The sequence below is a fragment of the Clytia hemisphaerica genome, unplaced genomic scaffold (genome assembly GCF_902728285.1).
Source record: "Clytia hemisphaerica strain Z4C2 unplaced genomic scaffold, Clytia hemisphaerica genome assembly, whole genome shotgun sequence".
Lineage (NCBI taxonomy): Eukaryota > Metazoa > Cnidaria > Hydrozoa > Leptothecata > Clytiidae > Clytia > Clytia hemisphaerica.
Window position 1 is genome coordinate 363,154 of NW_027104443.1, and position 26,198 is coordinate 389,351.

Here is a 26,198-nt window from a genome sequence, read left to right on the forward strand (position 1 = left end):
TATCCGAGACGTTTTTTTTACAAATTGGTTTGGTTTTGTCAAATTCAATTCTTCACGACAAAATTTCAGTATTTGAAAATATTATTTTCAATTTTCAATACAAAAAGTTTATATTAGAAGATCAAAGATGATACTGGAAATTTCAGTTCATTTCTGGCAGAAATAAAAATAAAATTGAAACTTTCAATCAAAATTCAATTTTCAATTTTTTAACTCGAAAATTGAAAATTGAAAATTACCATCGAAATTCAATTTTTTGACCAGAAATGTCGTCAAAAATTGATTGAACGCAACATGCCTGCATGCTGCATGCCTGAAGCTAGATATTCTCTCAGTAATTTGAACTCTTCTCTTTTATTTGAATATCACGAAATAATGATATCGCAAAAAACGCAAAAACTTATATGGCGTCATAATGGACTACTTCATGAAAACTAAAAATTGAATTTCTCAACAATGGTTCATCCAATTCCCTAAAGATGTATCTCACTAAAGTCGATCCTTCGAAGAAAATGATTATTTCAAAAAAAGCAGAAATAAGCAAAAAAACTAAAAATCCTAGTTTTTGCTGATATAATTTAGTTGACGTCAGAATTTTGAAAAGACTTTGTTGAGATACATATAGGGTTAAAGTTTTTAGGGGATTTGATAAATCATCAGTTTTTGCGGTTTTTCGTAGCAAAAAAATCAGTTGGTTAGTGAGGAAGGGGAGGGGAACAGTCGTAGGGTACTAATCCATAGAGGTCATAGAGTACTGACCTTGGTTTCCAGAAAAATCTATCTTAGGTACCACTTCCCCCCTTTTTGTACCTGGAAAAAGGAACCCCATTCGGAAGCCGTCTACCAAGGAAAATAATTGGTAAAATTTCCATCCTGATTTGCCAAAATTGATAAATTTTCCCATTTCACCCATAATACACCAAAATTTACAGGGCCTGTTTTTTAATAAACCAAACTTTTTGAACACGTTTTTCTTGATTTTAGCGAGTTTTAGCAGCGCAACTGGATCTCAGTTCAGCCTTCCTAAAATCGAATTTTGTTCATATTTACCAAAGAAACACCCCTGCCTTTGTGACCCAGTGGGATCCACCCCAGTGAAAAATATTCCCAAAAATCGCCCATTCTTTCACCCCAGTAGATAAATCACTCACCCCACTGGAATAATGTAGCTGAAAATGACCCCATTGAAAGATACGATGAATCCACACATACCCCACTCAAAATTTTATGATTTTGACGTACCCCAGTAGAATTCTCAGATCAAAAGGTTCACCCCAATAGAATCTCCCCTTCGCTCGCAATCAAAACTGTATAATTATCCATATCACCGCCTCGTCAAAAGTAGTAGCAAGTTATGATCTAAACAGATGGTCCTAGAATATATCCAATATGTATGAAAAGTCCTTATCTTTAATAAAAAGGCAAGAGCAAAATGTTTTTCCGTTTTTCAGTAAAGCTTTTCTCAAAAAATAGGTCAGTCGTGGGTCGATCATTCAAGCTCGTAAATCAGAAGCGAAAATAATGATGACCTTCAGGTAGGCTTGATGACTAGAGAAAAATTGATGAATATGCAAGTTGCTGGGTTAATAAAAATGAAGCATGAAAACTTTGATAGGACACAAATAAATTAGTTGAAATTGTTTTTATTTTTATTTTTCAAAGTTGCAAAATTCGTAATAAAGGAGTGATTTTAGCCTACACAAGAGAGTCAAAAATCAAAAATTTCCCTCGTCCACGCAAACCATGGTTGCGCCTCCTTAATCACTACATCTTTTTGAAATTAAGTTTATATAGTCTCCATTACTTTCAGAGAAATGTCCTTACATACTCCACTTTTACTTTGTCCAAAGAACATACAAGTATGAGTATATGAGAAAATCCTTTGAATTTATGCAGTTAATTCTAGTCAGTAGGGCAAAGTCTCCCGATGGAGAGATAATCCTGCATCAAACTCTGTGGAGATACTGGCTGCGTGAATTCGCGTAAAAACATTCTTCCTTGGAAAAGCTTATGAAAAATTTTCAAAGTATAATATTTTAAAGTTTTGTCGGTCAGTTTTAAAATCATTCGGTCAAAAGTTGATAAATGAATTTATATTTATCGGTCCTTTCATTCATATTTGCCAAAACCTTTGCACCGAGTCCCTGAGGCAGGGGTGTTACCATGGCTACAAGTACTATTCTACAATTATGATAAACCTCTCCTATTCTCCCTGACGAATAAAGTAACTTTTTAATGGCTGTGAATATGGTAAGAAATGAATTATAATTCCTTGATAATACAAGCTACTGATTGCTACTGATGTATTATGAGAACTCAGCATTTAACTCAATAAATAGTCTGTTCAAATGTTTGAAATCCCTGAGATATTATTGTCAATAACGTTTTTTATGTTTCCATAGAAACAAGGTTTAAATAGATTATCTTTTAAATGAGGCATTGCTTTTACATAGTTTGCACCCCCCCCTTTTTAATAGGGGGGATGCCAACTTTCTGGAGGGCCTTTGTAGGGGGGGTACCGAGATCTGCCGAAAAAACTAGGGGGGATGGGAATGTAGGGGGGGATCAAATAAAAAAGGGGGGGGTTTGGAAATTTTGGTCAATTTTCTAATCAAATACAAATTGTCACAGTTATTTTCTGTCATTGTTGGCTCGTGACTATAATACTTCATACTCTTTCTTGTTGATAATTTTGCTGGTAGGTGGGAAAGCGAGTTTCCTTCGAAACGGATTTTCTGTAAAAAAAAGGGGGGATAAGATTTCATTACAAAAGGGGGGGATGGGTATATAGGGGGGGATGAAATAAACCTAGGGGGGTTCATACCCCTCTGCAAACTATGCTTTTAGCTATATCTTTTCTCCTTGAATTTTTTTGTACAGATTACAGTTTTATGAAAATATATTTTTATATAAATATAAAAAGCGTTTATACCAAATCATTGTACGAATAGTTATCGCCAACATTAAAATATGAGCAATTTGATCGGCTAAAAACGCGTACATAAAGTGTACAAATACTTCAGCATAAGGGGTCTGGTAAGACAGAGATAATATTTTGTACATTTTTATGATTTGATCTTTTTTATATTATAAAACAATAAAAAAAACCACCAACTATCACTGAATTTTTCATTATTCCATGAAAGATTTTAGTTTTTGTGCATTTTCGAATACTAATTTTTCCTCTATTTTAATTTTCAGGGTTAAACCCTTCCAGGCTCAAGGCTCAAGCAAAATCGATCAAGAACAACCGAAGTCGATTCAAAGGTATTCTTGAAAAAATATTCCTATCTTGGAGTTTTTTTGTGTATAGACAGTTTTCTGTATCCGTGTCAAGATCATACTTTTAAATTCCCATTTTCCTTATTTACAAATAAAATTACAAAAAACAAGCTAGATGCTGAATGGACCTACCTGATGATGAAAGTTAGATAGCAATGCGAGGAGAAAAATAAAAAAAATCAGTTGGAAAATATAGCGTTTAGCGAAAATGCATAACGCAATAAATTCATCATTGATTGTTGATGGGGGGAGGGGGGAGAGTAGACTAGCAAGCGTCTGTCTTTCCTTGGACACAGGAACGCGGGAATAGTGCTTATAATAAAGAGTTCTTATAAAAAATAGAAATTGCAGCGGGAGAGTGGTTTGGAAATATTCAGTGAACATATAGAAAAATAGATCCTATTGCAAGTTTAATCTGCAGCAAAATACAGCGACGTGGTTTACAGCGAAATTTCATAAAAAGATATAAAGCACAGCTCGAGAAATTCAAGAAATACTGTCTTTCCAGCGAAAATAGGTTGTTCCGGCGGTTTTTGAATAGTTCCGGCTTCAAAAATCAATTTGTTTGAAAATTGAAACATGCTTGATGCATGGTGGGCATTGCTATTAATAATGTTTTGAATGAAAAAACAACCAATTATAAGAAAAAAATCCGATGAAAATCCAGAAAAACGGCGAATTCCGGCATATTTCCGGCATTTTCGGCGGAAAAAAATGTTTTTCGAAAATCGGGCTCCGTTATATTTTAGGCATTGCCATTTTGCATCATCGTGCAAAAAATCAGAAAAAAATAATCAGTCAACATTGAGAAAAGCTATATTTTCTCATTTGGTTGAAGGGAATTTCCCCAAAATACGAAAATCCGTTTTTTAAGGCGAATAAGAATTTTCCGGAAAAAACCACTTCAGCCATTCTTTAGAGAATCTTGCCCTCCAACTTTGTACAAAAAATCAGAAAAAAGTAATGACAGGATTTTGCACAAAGTCCAAAAAACCCTATTTTTAGGTAGTTTTTAGCCCAAATTTGCCCAAATATATTTTTTTCGAAAATCGGGCTCCGTCACATTTTAGGCATTGCCATTTCGCATCATTGTGCAAAAATTCAGAAAAAAATAATGAGTCAACATTGAGAAAAGCTACATTTTCTTATTTGGTTGAAGGAAATTTCCCCAAAATACGAAAATCCGTTTTTTAAGGCAAATAAGAATTTTCCGCGAAAAACCACTTCAGCCATTCTTTAGAGAATTTTGCCCTCCATCTTTGTACAAAAAATCAGAAAAAAGTAATGACAGGATATTGCACAAAGTCTAAAAAACCCTATTTTTAGGTAGTTTTTGGCCCAAATTTGCCCGAATAAATTTTTCTCAAAAATCGGGCTCCGTCACATTTTGGGCATTACCATTTTGCATCATTGTGCCAAAAATAAAAAAAAACTAATGAGCTAATCCTGAGAAAAGCTTGTAACAGACGGACGAACGAACGAGCGAACGGACATGGGTTAATTTATAGGACCTCCACCGGGGTACCCGGAGGTAGGTACAAAAAGTATTGGATTTGTCGTTTGTTTACTTTTTTCATCATTTTTTTATAATTAATTTCGCATAGCGAAAGTATTACGATAGGCTTTTGTTGGGTACTTACCGAAGAGGGTACTAACCGAAGAGGGTACTTACCCTTGGTACCCGTTGTCATAGGTACCAAAATCCCCATTTAGTACTTTGTTATAAACTTTTTTGGGGAAAAGGGGACCCCCTTTTTAATATTATCTTTTTTTTAAATAAAGGGAATGCTTACTTGTTTATAAGCCGGTTTTTGAGAAAAACATGGGTACATCACCCTGGAATAAAACCTTGTAATACCCAACAGTCAAGTTCACCTCACCAAAATGTTTGAGAGTTTTTCTGCGACAATCGAATTTTTCAAAATCAGAATATAACGAAAGTAATAGTGCTGAATTGGCAAAGTTCTTGCCTAATTCACCTAGCACCCAAAACTTAAATTCAGCACCAGGTACTAGCTTAAAACAAGAGATATATACCCATCCCCACCGCCCCCGCCCTGAATGTAGTACCAGGTACTTACTTGAACTTGATATTCATACATTGGCACCCGGCTATTGGTTAGTACCCTGCAGCTGTACACAAGACTTCCAAAGATCCCCGATGAAAAGTAATAGATCCCTTAGAAATACGACACCTTTGTATCTTGAATCAACGAGCAAAATCATTTCCAGAAGAAATAAAAAGGCTATAAATTTTGAAAGAACTCCGAACTATATAGCAGTTTTACATTCAGGAGGGCAATATCATCAAATAGAAAATTTTCTAGAAAGGTCAGAAAATATAAGTGAAAAATGAAGATGGGAAAAGAATCTCCCTGTATGATTGTGCTATGATCACCAATGATCAGCTGCAAATTATACTGAGACAAACTTTAAAATGATTTTCGCTGAATTTATGCACACATATATAGTCCATCACCCCAATTTTGGGAAGTGATATATTAGTACTTAAATGTACCATTTTGACCATAGAGACCAACCGAGTTTAGTCTATTGAGAATTGTTGATTTGAATTAAGCAATACATTTTATGAATTCTGAAAAATGACAAAGATTGCTAATTTTTGAAAGCATCTAGTGAGGACCTTTTCTTAAATATCTCTTCCCCAAGCATAGTCTTATCATTTCTACCAAAGTTTTAATCTCAGACTGTCTTCCCTATAGAATTTGATCTGACTCCACAATTTCAAGAGTTAAAATTTTGATCATGTTTTCCAAAGCCTTTAAGGAATTGGATATCTGTTTTCCTCTCCTAGAAATCTTTATCTTTTTCTCCCGGGCTTTTTGGAAACAGATATATCTATTTCCCAGAAATTTCTCCTAGAAATATTGATCCGTTCTCCAATGATGACGTCATCCGCTGAAGCGGGGAAGCAGATGATTGTAAGGAAATCGTCCTTCGTAAAAATTCTAATCTGTTTACCACTTTTTCGAGTAAAAGCTATCATTTGGAAGGGGAGAACAGATATCTTGGGGAAACAGGCTTATTGACTCCTTCTGAATTTTGGTCCCAAAAACGTCAGTAAATGTCATATCATTCTCAAAAGTACTCTTGTCTCCCGAATAGACGTTCCCCCGCTAATTGTTAAGAGAAAAAAATCCATCCCCCGCTGTTATTAAGATCCTCCCGCAATTTGAATAATTTAATATTTTACTACCGTGTAGATAGACCTTAAACTTGTTAAATTTTTCCTTTTTGTTAGTATTGGTTTTTATTTTACGTGTTCATCTGTTAAAATTTCTTTTTTGTTGTTGAAATTGATATCAGTTAAAGAATTCTGTCTTCAAATTACCCCCCCTCTTATTCCATCCCCCGCTTATTAGAATTTAGAAAATTTTTCCTACCCCCCTGCTTATTCCCCGTCTATTCGGGAGACAAGAGTATTTAGTTTTTCTTCCAACAAGTTATTATAGGAACAAGAGCACGAGAGTAAATTTCTTGGACCATAACACCAGTCTGTAAAATACCCACAAATGGGCGTGACTGAGTTAAAATAATGAAAGCTAAGTAGAATATTAAGGAAATTCATTCTTAACGATTTGGTGGGCAGAGGTTTTTCTTTCTTTACATTACAGATGCTGAGTACACAATCACATACTGACGATGACCAAGAAAGAGGGTTTCGTTGCCAGGTTCTACTTGGTAAATTAGACAATCAACTACGAGAGAGAATATACATAAAACTGAGCACACGAGATCCAGCAAAACTATTTCAATTCTTTCAATCACATAAAACTACAATCGATAAACTGAGGAAAAAAAATGTCATCAAAGATGAGCAGTACAAATTACTCCTTCCAACTTCTGGAATGGTCTACCTTGACCAGTTTGACAGTACACTTCTCTTTTTTGTAACTAGAGAGTTCTTCGGAGAAAATATGAAAGATTTGATAAAAATCAGGAATAGGATCCAACATGGCGGTACCAAAGTCAGTCTACCGGAGTTCAATGCCATACTCAGAGATGCAGAACCACACTTATTACAGCTAGGGCTATCCAAGGCTGAATTTGATGACATATGTAATATACGGATTGTTGATTCTAAAGTGAAAGAACTGATGACCAAGGCTTCTTTCAATTATGCCTGTCTACCGCCAGTCGCCAACCACTTCAGAAGAGCAAACCTGATCAGCAATATTCACCAAGCAGTTTACAGTCAACACCACGATGACTTCAAATTCTCTGTTGTAATCAGTGGGATTGGGGGCAGTGGAAAGTCGGAAACTGCTCGCGAATATTGGCAATCCTATCGTAATGTTTATTATGAGGATATTGTTTGTTGGATTAATTGTAACAACTTTGTCAACATCGAAAAATCATTCACCGAGATCGCCAACCGATGTGGCATCAATCAGATCTATAATCAAAATGGTTCAGTCAAATCATTGAAAGAGCTTTCAAATCTTGTTTACGATTACTTCTCAGTAAGACAGGATGTGAATAAACCACGTAAAGTATTGTTTGTTCTAGACAATGTCATCAATCAGGTTGCTTTGGTCGATTTGATTCCTCAGACCAAAAAGGAAGCACCACATTTTCTCATCACCTCACAATGCAGTGAATGGGATCAACGATTCGATGTTATCAAGATAGGAAAATTTTCTAACGAAGAGGCTGAACAGTTCTTAGAGACAAATATCCACGATGTAGAAGCACGCAAAGATAAAGAAGCAAACCAAAAACTTCTAAAATCTCTCAGCTATCTACCCCTTGCTCTACAGCAGGCTTTTTCATTTATTAATGAGAATGGACTAACTGTTGAAATGTACCTAACCATATTCGATAAAAGACAAAAAGAACTTCTTTCAGAGGGAACACAAGAAATCGGAAACCCTTCAGTTTATACTACTTTGTCTTTGACTTATAATAGATTATTACAGGAAGGTGGTCAAGAAGTTATTGATCTTCTAAACAAAATATCCTACTTGGATGGAAAAGACATCAGGAAAGGATTACTGATCAAATTTGTTGATGATGTATTTGTTCTAAATAAGATCTTATCTTTATTGGCCAAGTACTCAATCATTGAAACCACGAACACAGGAACAGGCTTTCTGGAAAACCAAATAAACTGTCACGAATTAACTCAAACGTTCATCAAAGCTTACGTTCCAAATGTCAAAGAACCAGTCTATCAGGAGCTAGCAAATACCTTTATTGAAGACATGAGAAATTGCAGAAGTCAAAGACAAAAAATGGATGGTAACTACTGGTACCAGCACTTTCTTTTCATCTGTGAAAAAGATGTTGAGAATATCTTTCTTATGAAATTCATTGATGTACAGAATGATTTGATTCATCTCTTTGAAACACAAGGAGATATGAGAAGACTTTGTGACTGCTTGAAAAAAATTATGGAAAAACTTTCACATACAGATGGTTATGAAAGAAAAGACTTGTATTTAAAAACTAAACATAATTATGCAAACACTTTAAATAACCTTTCTCATTATCATGACGCATTACGTATATTTAAAGAAATTGAAACCGTTCGAAAGGAAACCGTTCGAAAGGAAACCCTCGGTGAACGTCACAACGATTACCTCACCACGAAACATGAGATTGGATGCTGTTTAATGAATTTATCTCATTATCATGACGCATTAAGTATCTTTAAAGAAATCGAAACCGTTCGAAAGGACACCCTCGGTGAACGTCACAACAATTACCTCTCCACAAAACACAACATCGGACACTGTTTAATGAATTTATCTCATTATCATGAAGCATTACGTATATTTAAAGAAATCGAAACCGTTCACAAGGACACCCTCGGTGAACGTCACAACAGTTACCTCACCACAAAACACAACATCGGACACTGTTTAATGAATTTATCTCGATATAATGACGCATTAAGTATCTTTAAAGAAATCGAAACCGTTCGAAAGGACACCCTCGGTGAACGTCACAACAATTACCTCTCCACAAAACACAACATCGGACACTGTTTAATTAATTTATCTCGATATAATGACGCATTACGTATATTTAAAGAAATCGAAACCGTTCAAAAGGAAACCCTCGGTGAACGTCACAACAGTTACCTCGCCACAAAACATAACATCGGACACTGTTTAATGAATTTATCTCATAATCATGACGCATTACGTATATTTAAAGAAATTGAAATCGTTCAAAAGGACACCCTCGGTGAACGTCACAACAGTTACCTCACCACAAAGCACAACATCGGGCACAGTTTAATGAAGTTATCTCATTATCATGACGCATTACGTATTTTTAAAGAAATCGAAACCGTTCGAAGGGACACTCTCGGTGAACGTCACAACAGTTACCTCGCCACAAAACATAACATCGGACACTGTTTAATGAATTTAACTCATTATCATGAAGCATTACGTATATTTAAAGAAATCGAAACCGTTCGAAGGGACACTCTCGGTGAACGTCACAACAGTTACCTCACCACAAAACACAACATCGGACAATGTTTAATGAATTTATCTCATTATCATGACGCATTACGTATATTTAAAGAAATCGAAACCGTTCAAAAGGAAACCCTCGGTGAGCGTCAAAACAATTACCTCACCACGAAGCACAACATCGGACAATGTTTAATGAATTTATCTCATTACGAGGACGCATTAAGTATCTTCAAAGAAATCGAAATAGTATGGAATGAAACAATAGGCCAGAGACACGGGAATTACTTGATTGGCAAAATCTATATCGGAGAATGCTTGAAGAGAATGAAAGCATTCGACGAAGCGTTACAAATTTTCGAATCATCCAAACCGTTATTGTCAGAAGTTTTGGGTGACCATCACGATCGATACTTGAGAAACGATTTCCATATCGGTCATGTTCTATCAATGAAAGGACGCTTTGACGATGCGTTGGAAATTCTTGAATCAACACAAACAAAACAGTTTGAAACATTCGACAAATCCCATCTGGAAGTTTTACAAACGACAAACGTTATCGGGCGATGTTTAGCAGAAAAAGGACTTTTTGATAAAGCCCATGATACTTTATTACAAGCCCTTGAAGATGGTTTACAGGTGTTGGATAAAGAACATCCAATTATTCTCTCCATCAGAATCAATTTGGCACACTGCTTGTTTGGTATGAAAAAGATTGAAGAAGCAATGGATCACTTGTCTGAAGTTGAAAAGATATCTTTGCAACGGTTTGGTGATCACCATTCGATTTATCTTGAAGCAGTCGAAATGAAAGAACAGCACGAACAGAAACGAAAGCAAAAAGAAGAAGGTGTAGATGTTCCACCAGGTAAGTTCAAACTTTATATTCATTTTTATTTCCCCCAAATTGAGAAGGACGAAACCAATGAAGTAAAAGCCCGAATGGGGTAGATGCGATTCTTATAGGTAGAAGCCACTAAATCATGCACGGGGTTGAGCGGCCTGCATGGTATTTATTCAAATTTAAGATTGAAAGTAAAAATTTCCGCTAGATTATTATACAACTTGAAAACAAAGAAACAGCTAAATTCTATCAGTCGTCAAAAATAAGGCACATGTTCTAAAGCTTCACCTTTTTAAAGATTTGCTTCATTAGAGATTTTTTAGTTTTTGTCAAAACAGGATTTGGTGCTAAGTTTCATTTGAACCATATTTTTTCGCAAACCATCTCTTTAAAATTGAAAATTGAAAATCTCTAATTCAAGGGATTGATTTTTACGTATGCTACATATGACATTATTTTTACGGATCACACAATGGCTTGGGATAAAAGCTTAGAGCTCTCAAATATCTAAAGCTGCTTAAAATATTTCGCATGCTGAAATTGATTTACTCATATTTTGATGTATTTTTAATTTAATCATCTATCAAATGACTAACTTTTTGAAAAGTTTTTTCATCCCCAATACATTTTTAAAAATTACAATGTTAATTTTATTTTTCGATTTTATTTATAAATAGTTACTGAAAGGATGCAATCAACAAAGTTGGAATGATTTCTAGTTGGAGAAGAACTTTGATAAAATAACCACACACGTAAGTAGAAGTTACTACTGGTAACTAGAAGTTTCTCAAATCTAAGATAACAGTTCCTTTCCTGATTATGAAGAAACCAAAAAAGAAAATCTTAATCTTTTGATTTAATGGATTGAAACACCCCTCGTCATAGACTTTATGGCTGAGGATTTGCATTTTATTATTTTCAAGTCAGATAAGTCAGTGGGGTTAGAAATATAGCACAATATTTTGCAGTGAGGACTTGTTTATTTGATTACTTCTAGCGGGTACAAAAAATGGAGTATATTTTCCATCGAGAACAATATTCTTGCCAATTTTTGAAAAGGGTGCTTGGTCAGTGAGAAAGTGTGCCTTAAAAGAAAATGAACATGAAAATCCAGGTATGGAAAAGCTACATGACCTTTTTATATCAATAGCGCAAATGCGCAGCGAACATTAGAAAGTGCAGTTATACAGTAGTGCTTCATTAAATATATATTTTTCCAAAAATCAAAAACATGTTTTTAACTTTTTAATTTTTGGTAAAATACACATTTCATCTGCAAAAAAAATTATTGTGATTTTCTTTTATTTTTTAGTGTTGGTCGAAAGACGAAACAAAACCAACAACTACATAGATAACAATTATTGGATCGAGTAAATTAAACAACAATAATGAAAGTTGAACTTTGTTTGTACAATGTATAATAAACCTATACGAATTTTTCACCACAGTATCAATCTATTCTGTCTGGTTATGGACGAGTGGATTACAATGACGATGATTGATTTTCATAAATTACTCTTACTCTATCGAAAATATTAGTTTTTTCGCAATAAGCATTTTATACACAACTAAATATATTTAATTTTGGGTTTTATAACTATTTTTGATATAACATTTATTTTAAAATTATTCAATAGTGTTGTTCTTATGTTTATCTTTTTGCTAGATTAATGAAAATCTTATTAAATCATTTTCACTGATATGAAAGTGTTCAGGGAAACATATCCTATACTAAAGTGATTTGTTTGACCTATTTATTTAGCTTGATACGAGAGTCCTTGGTATAATATTCTATTACTACACACTTCATTCATTAGAACATCTTAGTTATTGCTGAGCCTGAATGTGCTCATTTCTAAACAATTTTGAGATTACTGGCTTTCTTGAAAATTAATTCACGTAAATATACAAGACGAGCTTCGGTTATAAAAATTGACCCTCAAGTTGAACACTTAAGCTACTCTAATCAAAAGTTGGAGGTAAACACGTTATATTGATTTTATACATCTTATCGCCTTTTTTGTTTCACCTATACTAAGCAAGTATTCTAATATGATATATCTATCTAAGATTCCTTATTTGTAAATTTTATAATTTCATAGTTTTTGCCATAACCAAAATTAACATTTAATCAATATAAATGATCAACGCATTTTCATATGAGAACGTCCAGAGTTTCTCAACCCTTTACTAACTTTTTGAAAATTTTCCACTCAGGACATTACTTATTCCGACCCCTTCAAAATTTTCCACCCAGGACATTTTTATTCCAAACCCCCTCTTATTAAGTTTTTAAAGATTTTTCAACCCCCCGGCTAATAGACGTACCAGAGTAGATCTTCTAAACTGTCACCATCGTGCAATTTTTTAAGAAACGGGTGTTTTATAGTCTGTAAAGCCCTAAAATATTTTAACTTTTTTCTTAATATTTTTCCATCAAAGCCTTGTTATTATCTTATAAAGTTTGTCCTTATAAAAAACGTGCGTTTTTAAAAGTACATTAGACACAGTTCTACAATGAGTGGACAAAAACCTTTAATAACGTACCTCAGAGGTTTGTTTCTTTTTACTTTTTTATCATCATCCTCAGAAATGTTCTCCAGATCATCATTTTCTTCTGTACCAGGCCTTCTCCTACGACTCTGAATTGTCTTCTCAGCCATATCCTGTGAATAAAAATGCCATTTGTTTGTAAAATTCAGTGAATTATCAATGGAAAATTGATCTTAACCCTATTTCTACCGACCTTTTTACAGTTTGATATTAGCAGGGGGTATTTCACACTACTCTTTGACAACTTTTAATTTACAAATAACAGTAATGACGACATCATGAAAATCATATTTGGGAGGTTGTGAGGTAACCATTGAAAAACTGTTCCACAGAAAAAATCAATTGAAAGCTAAACTGGATGAGTTTTTTTAGTTCTATTTTGATTTTCTGAAAGAGAATAGAAAACCCAATAACTAACATTCCGGTTATTGTTATACTATATCATTTCAATCTTAAAATCTATGTTAAAGATGAGTAAAATTAACTAAAAATGATGACGTCTTTTTTTTTACAATATATTGTAGATAGTATCATAATCAAAAGCCAATACAAATTTGAAGTAATTTGTATTTGATAGTTTAAAAGTTAAGAGTTTCCAGGATTTTAGCTGGGTTTTATGACCAATGTTAGCAATAAAGTCAAAGAACCTGACCTGGTGGGTATTCTAAATCAACATTTTGTAGGCTTATACTTATTTTTCAGATTCTAATCAAAGTATAGTCTGAATCGCGGACCTCTACAAAACAACAGGTAGTATATCTATAAGGAGCACAAATACCTTTAGTGGATGGCGGCATCTTAAGAAAATAGTGCCAGGGTGGTGTAAGATAGGGTTAAGTGAATTCGATAGAAATGTTTGTCCCTACTGTGGTGTAAAGTTCCAACGGGGCTGCGAGATAGGGGTGTAATAGATACTTAGAAGATCCAAGTCTTTGTCCGAAATCGTAAACTCAAGACGTTTTGAATACAAAACATTTTCATCAACAATCTCCATTTTGTCACAATGCACTTTGACATAAGTTTCATTTCCTCTGCCAATAATTCCTAGTTCCCACAAAATTACCTCTACATAAAAACGTTTGCATATGAAAGCAACATAGTTTGCTGTCTTATCAATCGGTACAATAACAAATTTAGAGTATAATTCATTCAAATAATCAACAACATCTTGACCTTTGAGTATCGAACTAACATTATTGAATTTATTCCTACGTTTCAGATAGACAATTTTAGCCTCAACTATACCTATATGACTTCGTCTTTCCAAGGAGTAGAAGATGCATTGTACTCATTGATTTTATTGGAGGTTGAGTCAATAAAACTATTTATACCATTCAAAATAGATTCTTTGCATTTGTTCCAGTTGAGTCTGCTAAATCGCGTGCCACGCGTGCCAGCGTGCTATGCGTGCCAGCGTGCCTACGTGCCATGCTTGCCTGCGTGCCAACGTGCCTTGGCGTGTCAACGTGCCAGCGTGCCAACGTGCCATGGCGTGCCAACGTGCCATCCAAATTTGGCGTGCCATCCGAATTTCGGCGTGCCATCCGAATTTCGGCGTGCCATCCGAATTTCGGCGTGCCATCCGAATTTTGGCGTGCCATCCGAATTTTGGCGTGCCATCCGAAATTTGGCGTGCCATCCGAATTTTGGCGTGCCATCCGATTTTTGGCTTGCCATTCAAATTTTGGCGTGTCATTCAAATTTTGGCGTGCCATTCAAATTTCGGCGTGCTCGTCCGAATTTTTACCGAAATTTCGGTAAAGCTTGGGGGAGAAGATGACACAACTTGTTTAATATGGACCCCATTGTGGACCCCAATATGGACTCCCTCAAAATTAGTGGGAAAGCATTTTCAAGGTTATTTTATGTAATGACACTTAAATTATGTAAATAATGGCATTATCACAAAAGGTGTATACACCAACAATGCTGGCGGTGCAAATGGATATATATTGTCATGCAATGAAAACATTAAATGCTCCAAGAGAGCTGTTTTAGAGATATGAAAATATTAGTACTTTTATTATCATTTTATTATTTTTATTTTTATATGAACAGAGCATTACATAACTTTAAAAGTTTTGAAGGAGATACACGTGTTTTTTCCACGCGAAAGGCAGTAGTCTACCTGTCATTTTCTTGACAAAGCAAAATCTCATTTTAAGCTTTATATATAACTAGCCGTCCCGGCGTCGTCCGAGACGACTTCTTACTCCTTTTAATACGCTCGCTTCGCTCGCTTTTCTATTTTTCAGAAACTTGTAGGGATTTGTATACAAATGTACTTATTTTGCGAGAAGAAATGTTCTTAAATTTAGGCCTTTTTCGTAAAAATTGATGTTTAAAATTTTTAAGGGGACACTAAAATTAATGCACATTAAAAAATATGGTGAAAGTATTTTTAGTTGAATTTTGATTTTTCTTCTCCTTATTAAATTGTATAAATTTGTCATAATTTCTTTTGTTGAAAACCTTCAAACAATAATGTTCTTGACTCGCTAAAAATAATGCTCATGCAAATATTGGTGAAAATTGAGTTCAAAATTTCTCGCGAGAAATCGGTCATACTTTAAACGTGCTTTTTTTTGGGTTTTTGGGAGAGGAAAGACTATTATTTTCCTCACGCAAGGATGAAGATAAAAAACAAATAGAAATTCAAATTCAGTATTAGAGGAACTGAACTTGGCAACACCGATCACTCCAAAGACCACAGTGCTTTACGGTGGAATATAAAGAGTGCCTTTTTTCAATACCTCTTAACAGAGTCAACAATTATTTAACAATTAAACTCAATGCGTAAGTAAAAGCGTTTTCATTTTGCTATCTCAATAGAACAAAAAATAGCAAACATTGATTAAAAAATTTCACAATTGAATTGGGAATAAGTCATCAACTTTTCTCATATTGTCAAGTCCATTAAAGTGAAATGTTTTTATCAGAGTATCAAATAGAAGGGAAATGTCATCGGAGCTTTATTAATCCGGTTAGTGTAAAACGCAGGTCACAGGTCACAGGTTACAGGTCACAGGTCACAGGTCAACAAAGTGCAGACCGGAAAAACGATAATAAGATCATACCATATACATAAAATAACATAACATCAATACATAACGCATTAAATTATGTTATTTAGATATTATAAAATGAGAATTGAATAGAATAACAACCTAGTGACACTTACAAAAATAATGACAAAATCATAAAATATGATGCCTAACAAGACAAAAGCACGAAAAATATTTACTAGTCATAGCTTTCACTAAATGCCCACGCAGAAGATCATGTCATACACTTATAAAGCTTTTAATGCCTTAAAGATTAAAGCATTAAAAATAATCAGGAATAATTGATTGATTTAATTATTGAATGATTGATTACTGCATATGCTTGAAAAAAAAATTATATTCCATTAACACAATACTTGAAGAATTCATGCAGCTTGATAATTTGATAAAATTTAAGGAAAAGCTTCTCAAAAATTTATTTCAAAAATTATGGTATCATTAGTTTACTGGTTTTCACATCTCCTGTTTGTTTTTTTCTCCCAGTTTCTTTCTTACAACAATATATGTCATGATTATTATTCACAATAGACCTTTTCTGATAATGCCGCAGACATCTTAGATTGTAGGCAAAATATATAGCGGTGAATAGACCTTTTTTTAACAAGAGGCAGCCATTTTGAATAATCATGTACTCCAGCATAAAAACAATGATACAGCCATGCATAATTTTTAAAATATGCATAATACAGTAATTATGCATGGCTGTGTCACTGTTTTTATGCTGGAGTACATAATTATTCAACATGGCTGCCTCTTTAAAAAAAGGTCTATAAATCAACAAGGCAACCAATCAGAAATAGCTTGCTTTTTTCATTGGCTGCTATATTTCAACAATTCTCTATTGCTACTTTGCCTAATAAACAATAGTCAAGAAAATACTACGTATAAAATTTAGCAAAAAGTTCTGCGCCATCTTAAATTGGGTGAAATAGAAACCAATCCTAGTTAAGGCCCGGGCTCCTCTTGTGTACGCTGTGATTGCACTTATCAAGCAAAATCTTCTATGTTGTTGGTCAAAAGAAAAATAAAGGAATGCCATTGTGGTCTATTCAGACTTACAGTCGAGAAAAGTTGAAATGCGCTTTAATTTTTTTTCAAGTGCATAGTACTTTTTCATGATGTGATGCAATCTTTTCTCCAAGCTGAAAGGATCGAAGCCATTAAGATGATCGCAGCGCAGACAATGAAGAGACGTGTCTCCGGGAAGCTAGACTTTTTGAGTTTATAGCTATACTTTCACTTTATTGTGTTTCCGTATGACTGTCTGTGTATCTAGTCTAACCACCGTTAAATGCCTTCGGGAAGGTCCCTCCTAACTTGGAAAGCCAGAATTGGAGCTATTTCACCAAACCACTGGAGCATAGGTTATATATTTAGAAAAAGTTGAATATGCGCATGTTAAAGTTGAACGAATGTTAAAACAGTGAATACACTCTAAGTGAGGTAAATCCAAAAGAAATTCAACATTCAACATTCATTCAACCACTTTTGGATTCAACTTTACATATGGCCATATGCATACATTCAACATTTTTTGAACTTTGCCGGTATCTTGTTTTACTAAGTTAAGAAGGACTTTCTCGAGTTACGACCATATTATGGTATTTAAAGCTCAAGAAGCTCTATAAACAATAAAGCTAGTTATTAATATAATAACAGACAAAGATAAATTACAGTTTGAACAAAAAATATCAAATATCAAATGTACGTACATTAAAAAACTTGAGCAAATTTCTTTAAAGATTCCAGAAAAAGAATTGAAATCATTGCTGAAATGAACTTCTGACTAAATTACAGTATTTAGTATTCAATTTCAAAGACAAGAAACAAAACTTGACATACAAAACACTTTTTGCGAAGCGAATTTATGAGCGAAGCAGTTTTGCTATATTGTGCACGTACCTTTAACTTCTATCCCAAGCGAAAATTTGCTATAAAATTTGCTATATAGATCACATCTTCAAACCGATGATTTTATCAAAATGACCTTGAATGGTTTGGCTTGAAGCCACGAAAACTTTCTCGGTTTGGTAGCTAGGACTGCGAAAAATACCGTTTTAAAATGGTGTACCCTAGCAGTGAACAGCAACAAAATTACCGGAAGCCGAAACACGGACTTAGAATCTAAAGTTGATCAAATTGCCGCGCGGGCGCGGCGCGCGGCACGCATCTAAGCAATCTAAGCAGTGGTTCTCCGGTTTTAAATGTTTATTTTGCTGTTAAATGGAAACAAAATTAGTTTAAATGGTGACAGAAAGGATCTTCATCATCCCTTGACTTTTAACAACAAGTATCAAGTATCAATTAAGGTCAATCAATGAGAGGTTTCTGCAAGTCGCGCGGGCGGGAGGAGTGCTCTTTTAGAGAACGAAACTTACCTTGCAAAACCAAGTGGATATTCTATGATAAAGAAGTACGGAGGTAATCAAATTTGTCGAATTTGTCAAGAAATAAATCAAAACTGCCCAAGAACCAACAAGCTATCTTTGAACATTTTTGTTTTTGTTTTATTTTTATGTTTTGATGATTTCATCGACAGACGATTCGTGATTCGAATAAAAATGTTCGATCGTTCGACGAATATCGTTCGATTTTATTAAGGCACCATTTACACTAGAATAACTAGAAGGAAAAAAAGAGCGATGATGCGCGGGCGGCGACGGGTGTTGTGCCGCCGCCGTGGATTATGTGGTGTGTTTGGGGCATTACATTAAGGCTCTTTACGACCCTGTCTCTATAATAGCGGCTTGATTTTTAGAGTGTCTCTTATTTTGCTAGCAACATGCGAATTGAGGTGGAGTCTGGATCGCTTCGCAACCCTTATACAATACGGCTAGTTCCAGTCAATCAGCTCATCATCATAACCAGTCTGCCATTTTGTTTGTTTTGATTTGCACAAGTAATATTGTAATTCGTGTTATATCATACACTGTTATAAATAATTTGCATTTATAACACTCGCTTCAGCTTTTCAAAACTAATAAATTGTAATACGTAATAATGTTAATAGCATATAACGTAATATGAAAATACGCATACTACTAAAAACCGAACATTTACGGAAGAGACTAACTACGGGGATGCTTGCGCGACAAAACAAAAAAACAACAAAATTTCGAGATTCCAGTCCAATACCTATGCGTGAAACTATGAGTGCCTCCTCGTCGCTGCGCTCCTGCGGGGGCAATTATACAGAATGTGATGTTGATAGTGTGAATGGATATAAAACGGCACCAATCAGAAGCTTGTGAGGTCCCTAAGAGAGTGGTTTTAGAAGGATGAAACTAATTAATCATTCAATTGCTATTTTAATGACTTAATGACAATTTTTGACAAAAATATTGACAGAATCACAAAATATCATGTCTTACAAGAGAAAAACACCAAAAATATTTAGCATACCGAATGTGATGATAACAATATGGCTGGATATAAAATTACGCCAATCAGAAGCTCGTACGTTCTCTGAGAAGGTAGTTTTAGAGCGATGTGTTTTATTATATGTAACCATCATATAACATTACAAACATTACAATATGTAATATACCTGTTATACGTATAATATGGTTTCAAATATTTTCTGGTCTACGTTATACACGGCGCAAACTGCGAAATATCGATAAAAGCACATGGTTAAATTTTGATGTTTGAAATGGTTTTATATGGATGAAATTGCTTAAGAATTATGTTTTTGATAATTCTTTGTGTTTTCCAAACATTTTCCTCTGCAATGACATTGATTAGAGTCAACCTGTCATCACTGACCTGTGACCTGTGACCTGCGACCTGTGACCTGTGACCTGCGTTTTACACTAACCGTTATTAATCTCAAGGGTAATCATAAATATGATGTCTTTTTGAAAACTCAAATTTTATCTTCGACGTATTCCCATGTGAATCAAAATTATTTCATAACAGACATAAACTTTTTTTTTAAAAACTATAAATTATGCTGATAGTGCTATTGCACAGTCAGTTGTGTTTCTCCATCAAGGAGAAATGTGCTCTCTTGAATGGAAGTGCACTTGGCGAATAGAATTGAATATACAATCAAAAAGGCGCGAAAAAAATTGCCGTGTATTTAAAAATCGCTAGCGAAAAAGCCTCATGCGAGAATGGGAGAGTTCCGATTTAAACGTATTATAATATAGATGTATGTTTAGATACTTAGCGTTATGCTTTTTTTTACCGAATTTGAACCTAAGTAGGCTTATAAACGTTATGCTTATAAAAAGAGTGTATTCTTAAATTCTTCACGCCTCAGAGCCACCATTCTTCACCTGTCACCTCGTTACTCCCTGTTACCATGTGTTACCTTTTTTAGTAACAATGAATATCACAGTTAATTAAACATGTGGTATTTTTTAGGGGGTCCATATTGGGGGGGGGTTGATGTTTTTATGTCACGAATAGGTAAGTGCTTTGTCGTTAAAATCTACTCTCATACGCAGATCTTTCTTCACCCCTGTCTACGCTACTGTTCTAAAAAATTGAAAAAGCTTTTCATTCTGAGACCTTTTGAAAAATTTTTTTTCTAGAATTTTTTTTTTTCGAAAACCTAAAACTTTAAAATAGCCAAAAAGCTTTTGAGTTTACGGTTACCGTTTTTGCCTTTTTAAATCAAGTAGTCAGGAGCTGTAGCCAAAAATAAGGAGCTTAGTTAAATGGTTGTCCAAGGGATAAAGTAATTTTCAGAAGTCATCATTTTTCTTGACTTTTTCTTTTTCTTTTTCCCCTCACTTGCCGTACTTTAACCCGTGTAAGAGATGTAGACGTAGTATAACAATTAATGTTTCATGGAAAATAAAGAAATTTAAAAAAGTACGCAAAATTTGGTTGTCACGCCAAAACTTGGATGGCACGCCGGAATTTGGTTGGCACGCCAAAACTTGGATGGCACGCCGGAATAAGGATGGCACGCCAAAATTTGGTTGGCACGCCAAAATTTGAATGGCACGCCAAAACTTGGTTGGCACGCCAAAATTTGGATGGCACGCCAAAATTTGGATGGCACGCCAAAATTTGGATGGCACGCCAAAATTCGGATGGCACGCCGAAATTCGGATGGCACGTCGAAATTTGGATGGCACGCCAAAATTTGGATGGCACGCCAAAATTTGGATGGCACGCCGAAATTTGGATGGCACGTAGGCACGCTGGCACGTTGGCACGCCAAGACACGTTGGCACGCTAGCACGTTGGCACGCCAAGACAGTTGGCACGAAGGCACGCATGGCACGCATGGCACGCTGGCACGCTTAAAAACCGATGGCACGCTGGAACGCGTGGCACGCGATTTAGCAGACTCGTTCCAGTTGATATTTTTAGGCTATTGATAATTAGGACCTTTTGATATCAACTAACTGAAAGGTTAGTGCCAAAAGCTTCAAAGTCATCTGTGTATCGATGGAATCTACAGTCTCCTTGTAATTGAAAATTTTATTGCGAATTGTAAAAGATAAAGAATATACTACTGATGCTGGGTCATCATTGTAGTTTATCTGGAAGTTTTGAGATGATAAGGTTTGCGTAAGATATTTTCAATTGCATGAACTCTAGATCCCTATTGTGGAAGTAAATTGGAAGAATAAATTTGAGACTTTTCTTTTCAGTGCGTTTTGGATTTTAGTCAGGAAAAAATCAATCAACAATTCGTACCAACGTTTCAAATGATCTTCATAGGAAGATAGAAATACACTGGCTTCTTTTGCAAGCGTTCACAGGTTTGCATGTCTAAGTCTATCAATCCAGGGTTAAAAAGTAAAAACGTGAAAAAACTAAATCGCTGACAGAAGATTTCAAGAAAACACAGGAATGTTTCACAGCAAGGGCTACCATTTTGACAATAGAAGTAGTAGAGAAGTAGTGAAGTGAGTGGCAGCGGCGAAAAGAGCCCCAAGTCGCTTAAAATCCACGGTGATCTTTAATCGGATTAAAAAATGTCACTTTCGTCTTAAGAATAATCGACGAATCCCTTTACCTGATAAAGAACAATGAAATGAATCTCCTTCACAAACGGGAATAATACCCTATTAGCCCCAAGCTTTTTTGATTTTTGTATCCCAAGGAGGGGGGGGGGGGGTAGAATCTACCAACCTCGATTATTTTTGATCTATGAGAGCTACGGTCATGAAGTTTGGTACAGATGTTCTCCATTATAACACAAATTTCCTGGAACAAAAAAAAATTGATGACGTCATTCAAAGACCAATGACGTCATCCCAAAATTTCCACCAGTCGGAAAAAAGACAATACAAAAATATATATTACAATCGAACCAATATAGAAATTTTGATTCTGTTTAAAGGGGAATTAATATGTGTGATTTTCAATGAAAATTATGATTATATTCTTAAAGAGCCCATTAACACGATTCCAAAAATGTATAATTCATAGTTGTTTACTTTTTCTATACCGAATAATAGACAATTAAAAATTCCCTTATATATATTGGAATGCCAAATCTCAAACATTAATTCTCCTTTAAAGATTCTGAAAGATAAAAGGCTGCCCTTTAACATAATTGCTGGTTTTGCATTTTCCATGAACATTTTATCTTAAAATCTGTGTTGAAGATGAGTTAAATTTTCAAAATTTGGTGACGTCATAAATGTTGACGTCATAATTTAATTTTCTTTTTAATTTTTCAAATTTATATTGTAAATACCTATCACGTGTCAAAATTTGAAGCCGATTGAATAAAATAGTTCAGAAGTTATCAGCACTTTAAAATTTTGAGTTTTAAGCGATTTTAGCTGGGTTTTATGTCACGTTTCACAATAAAGTCATAAAACCTGATCTAGATAAGCTATGACTCTAAAAGTTTGCACATCTTGCTCTTGATAAGACATTTTGTTAAAAGTCAGAAAGTTTCAAGTCGTTTAAAAAAGTTTTCTCCGAGATATACCATGAAGGTAATAAAGATATAGATGGAGAGAAAACGTCTCGGTAATGATCTAAATGGTCGTTGAAATCTTTTATGAATCTATTCAAAGCGGCTTTTCTTTGATGTACCATCATTGGAAGCAAAAAACATCAATCTATTAATTTATAAGAACAGAAAGAGACTGTTTGGTTGATGTTGATTTTGAAAAACTTAATTTTGCCGAAAATCCTTGTTAAAATGCGATTCGAAATAGTTTCAACTGATGTAGGACTAAAAGAGTATATTAATTTCATAAGGACACATTTTTGGGCTGGCATTTTGTTAACATTGAGAGTTGCATCACATTATCATTGAAAGTTTCTTATCTTAAAATCTTCACGTCTAAGTGGGCAGCGGTTTTCATACTCTGACAAAATGATCGATACAAGGTTCCTAATCGTAACACGTAATTATTTTTTAAATCTATCGATGGCTTTATGGGCAGCTTCCCCTAGAAGTTTAGAGAACTGTGCTTATTATGTGAAGTTTTTTTCAATTTTTCATGACAAGGCTATTATATTTCAATACAGGGTGTCCCTAATTAAAGTATCGAGTTTGAACATGCGATTGAGTAGAAAGTTTTATGTGCGTGTTCACAAAATTGTATTTTAAGCTCTCCCTCTTTTTCTTTGTCATTACGATTAATTTATACGTTGTAACTACCTTTTGTAATAAGCCTGTGTGATGGAGAACGTTCTTATATTTTAGCGATAACACACACAAACTTTTCTACTCAATCGCATGTTCAAACTCGATACTTTAATTAGGGACACCCTGTATACTTGTTAAAAATATATATAATGTTCATTCATCTTAAATATTCCTACAAGTATACCCAAAATTAATCATCTTATTCTCAAAGCAACCAAACAGCTGTTTGCTTCCGATGATAAATCAGAATAGAACAAATGGCATTGACTCTCCATCTATATTTTTATTACCTCCATGGATATACGAAAAAGAACTCCAGCGTGGTAGACCTTATGTCTTAGAAGTCCCGACGATAACGCCAGTAATTTTCACGCTATCAATTAAAATATTTTTTTAATTCATCACACCATGAATAACCATCAATCACGCCAACCGCTGGGAGGCTCATCTTTGTTGTTATAAAAGCACAAAGCAAAGAATAAAAGGATAAAAAAAAGCAAAACCATCACTAACAAGCCATCTATCACCAGATTGTCAAAGAAGTATATATAATAGAAAAATTACTGTAGTCATCAGTCATCCAGTCATCCATAGTCATCCAATGCAAGATGAAAACGGTAGACTATCTGGATGTAACGCTTGATTTAAACAGCGGCTGCTACCGACCGTACCACAAACCAAACAACGAGCTGAGTTACGTACATGTACAATCGAATCATCCACCAGTCATCCTCAAACAGGCTATCAAATTTATCTTCAAACGAAGATATATTCAACGCAACCGTCCCGTATTACGAAGACGCCCTGGAACGATCCGGGCACAACCATAAATTCGAGTACACGCCTAAACCAAACAACAATCGTCGACGTAAAAACAGAAAAAGAAACATCATATGGTTCAATCCGCCGTTCAATAGCAACGTTGCAACAGATATCGGTCGACAATTCCTGAATCTTCTCAATAAGCACTTCCCCAGAGGTCACAAATTCAATAGAATCTTTAACACGAACAGTATAAAGGTCAGCTACAGTTGTATGCCAAATATGAAATCGATAATCAACATGCATAACAAAAAAGTTTTGTCTACCAACGAAAACACAAACGAAAACCAGACCTGTAACTGTACACAGACACAGCTATGTCCCATGCAGCAGAACTGCCTGGTAAAAAGTATCGTTTACGAAGCAACAGTCACCAGCGATTTACTAAACTACGGAGAGAGGAAATACATTGGACTTTGTGAAAATACGTTTAAAAAAAGATTCACTAGCCACAAATCAAACTTCAACCTAGAAAGATACCGCAACAAGACAGCTTTATCCGCTGAAGTATGGCGTATCAAAGACCTAAACGGCCAACCAACCGTATCCTGGCGAACCATTCGCAAATCCAAAGCATTTACTCCAGATACCAAACGATGCAATTTGTGTCTTACCGAGAAATTCGAGATCGCGAACTATCCTGGCAAGAACTTACTGTAAAAGAGATCAGAAATTATTGCCAAATGTAGACACAGACGAAAATTTCAGCTTGATATCTTTGAACCACCTGATGACGTTAAAATGTGACGTCATAAACATTTTTTGAAGACAACATATTGTATTTTATTTTCTAACGTTATCTCATTTGATTTCACTGAAGATTGGTGACTGTGCACCATGAAACTCTGAGTTTGAAACAAAGATATTGTGTCAACTCTTTATTATAATAGAAAAATTAAAAATATACAATAGAAAACAAGTACCCATGCATTATCTATGTTTCAGCTAGAAATTTATCTGGCACTCAGATGCAGAAATTCTTATCTGACACGCTAAAAGCTCTCTAGGCCGGAAAAATTTTCAATGAAGCTTTAGATTACGCGTTAGACTACCGCGTCTCAATTATTTTGGTCCGATGGGAAATTGACCCACTCCTTTAAGAGAGCTTTAGCGTGGGCGGCAGCCAATCCACCGTCGGAATATCAGATACCGTATTACTTTGAATGAACGCCCCGGGCGTTTACAGGGCGTTTATTAAATTTCTTGGATTTTAGAAGGGGCATTTTCTCGAGGGGGCGTTTAAAGGAAGGGAGCGTTCATTAAGTAGTTTTTAATTGGGGTCACTCTAATGATTGTAAATGTGAAATTTTCTTTGCATTTTCATTATTTTCAGCTTAAAGATGTCATTTCATTCAGTAGAAATTGGTCAAAATTAGTTTGAATGCCGAAAGGATACAATTATCAACAGGTATTTAAATTCCCTTCAAATTATCCCTCATTATACAGCTACCTGTTTCAAATAAACGCCCCTCCTAGGATGAGGCGTTTATTTTAGGCGAGGTTTATTGAAAAATTTTCCTTTAAGGAGGGGTGTTAATTCGAGGGGAAGCGTTTTAAAGAAGGGGGCGCTTTAATCGAATTGATAAAATAAGTCAGATAATGAATTT

The 26,198-nt window shown here is 34.9% G+C and overlaps 2 protein-coding genes across 3 annotated transcripts in view; one reads left to right on the plus strand and one right to left on the minus strand.

The window, feature by feature from the left end:
- LOC136820989 (uncharacterized) overlaps positions 1-12,546 on the plus strand; it is a 33,634-nt gene extending 21,088 nt beyond the window's left edge. The window contains exons 2-5 of one of the 2 annotated variants that reach the window (XM_067077221.1): positions 3,202-3,267; positions 6,918-10,599; positions 11,253-11,327; positions 11,888-12,546. In XM_067077221.1, coding sequence (XP_066933322.1) covers positions 6,918-10,599; positions 11,253-11,287 — 3,717 coding nt within the window. In that variant the 5' untranslated portion in view covers positions 3,202-3,267 and the 3' untranslated portion in view covers positions 11,288-11,327; positions 11,888-12,546. The remainder of the gene's footprint in view (positions 1-3,201; positions 3,268-6,917; positions 10,600-11,252; positions 11,328-11,887) is intronic. The other variant, XM_067077222.1, reaches the window with a different exon arrangement.
- The window catches only part of LOC136820992 (adipocyte plasma membrane-associated protein-like), a 39,630-nt gene extending 26,391 nt beyond the window's left edge, over positions 1-13,239 (minus strand). Inside the window, exon 1 of the mRNA XM_067077225.1 lies at positions 13,123-13,239. Within this exon, the coding sequence (XP_066933326.1) occupies positions 13,123-13,238 (116 nt within the window). The 5' untranslated portion in view covers position 13,239. The remainder of the gene's footprint in view (positions 1-13,122) is intronic.
- Between the last annotated feature and the right edge of the window lie 12,959 nt (positions 13,240-26,198).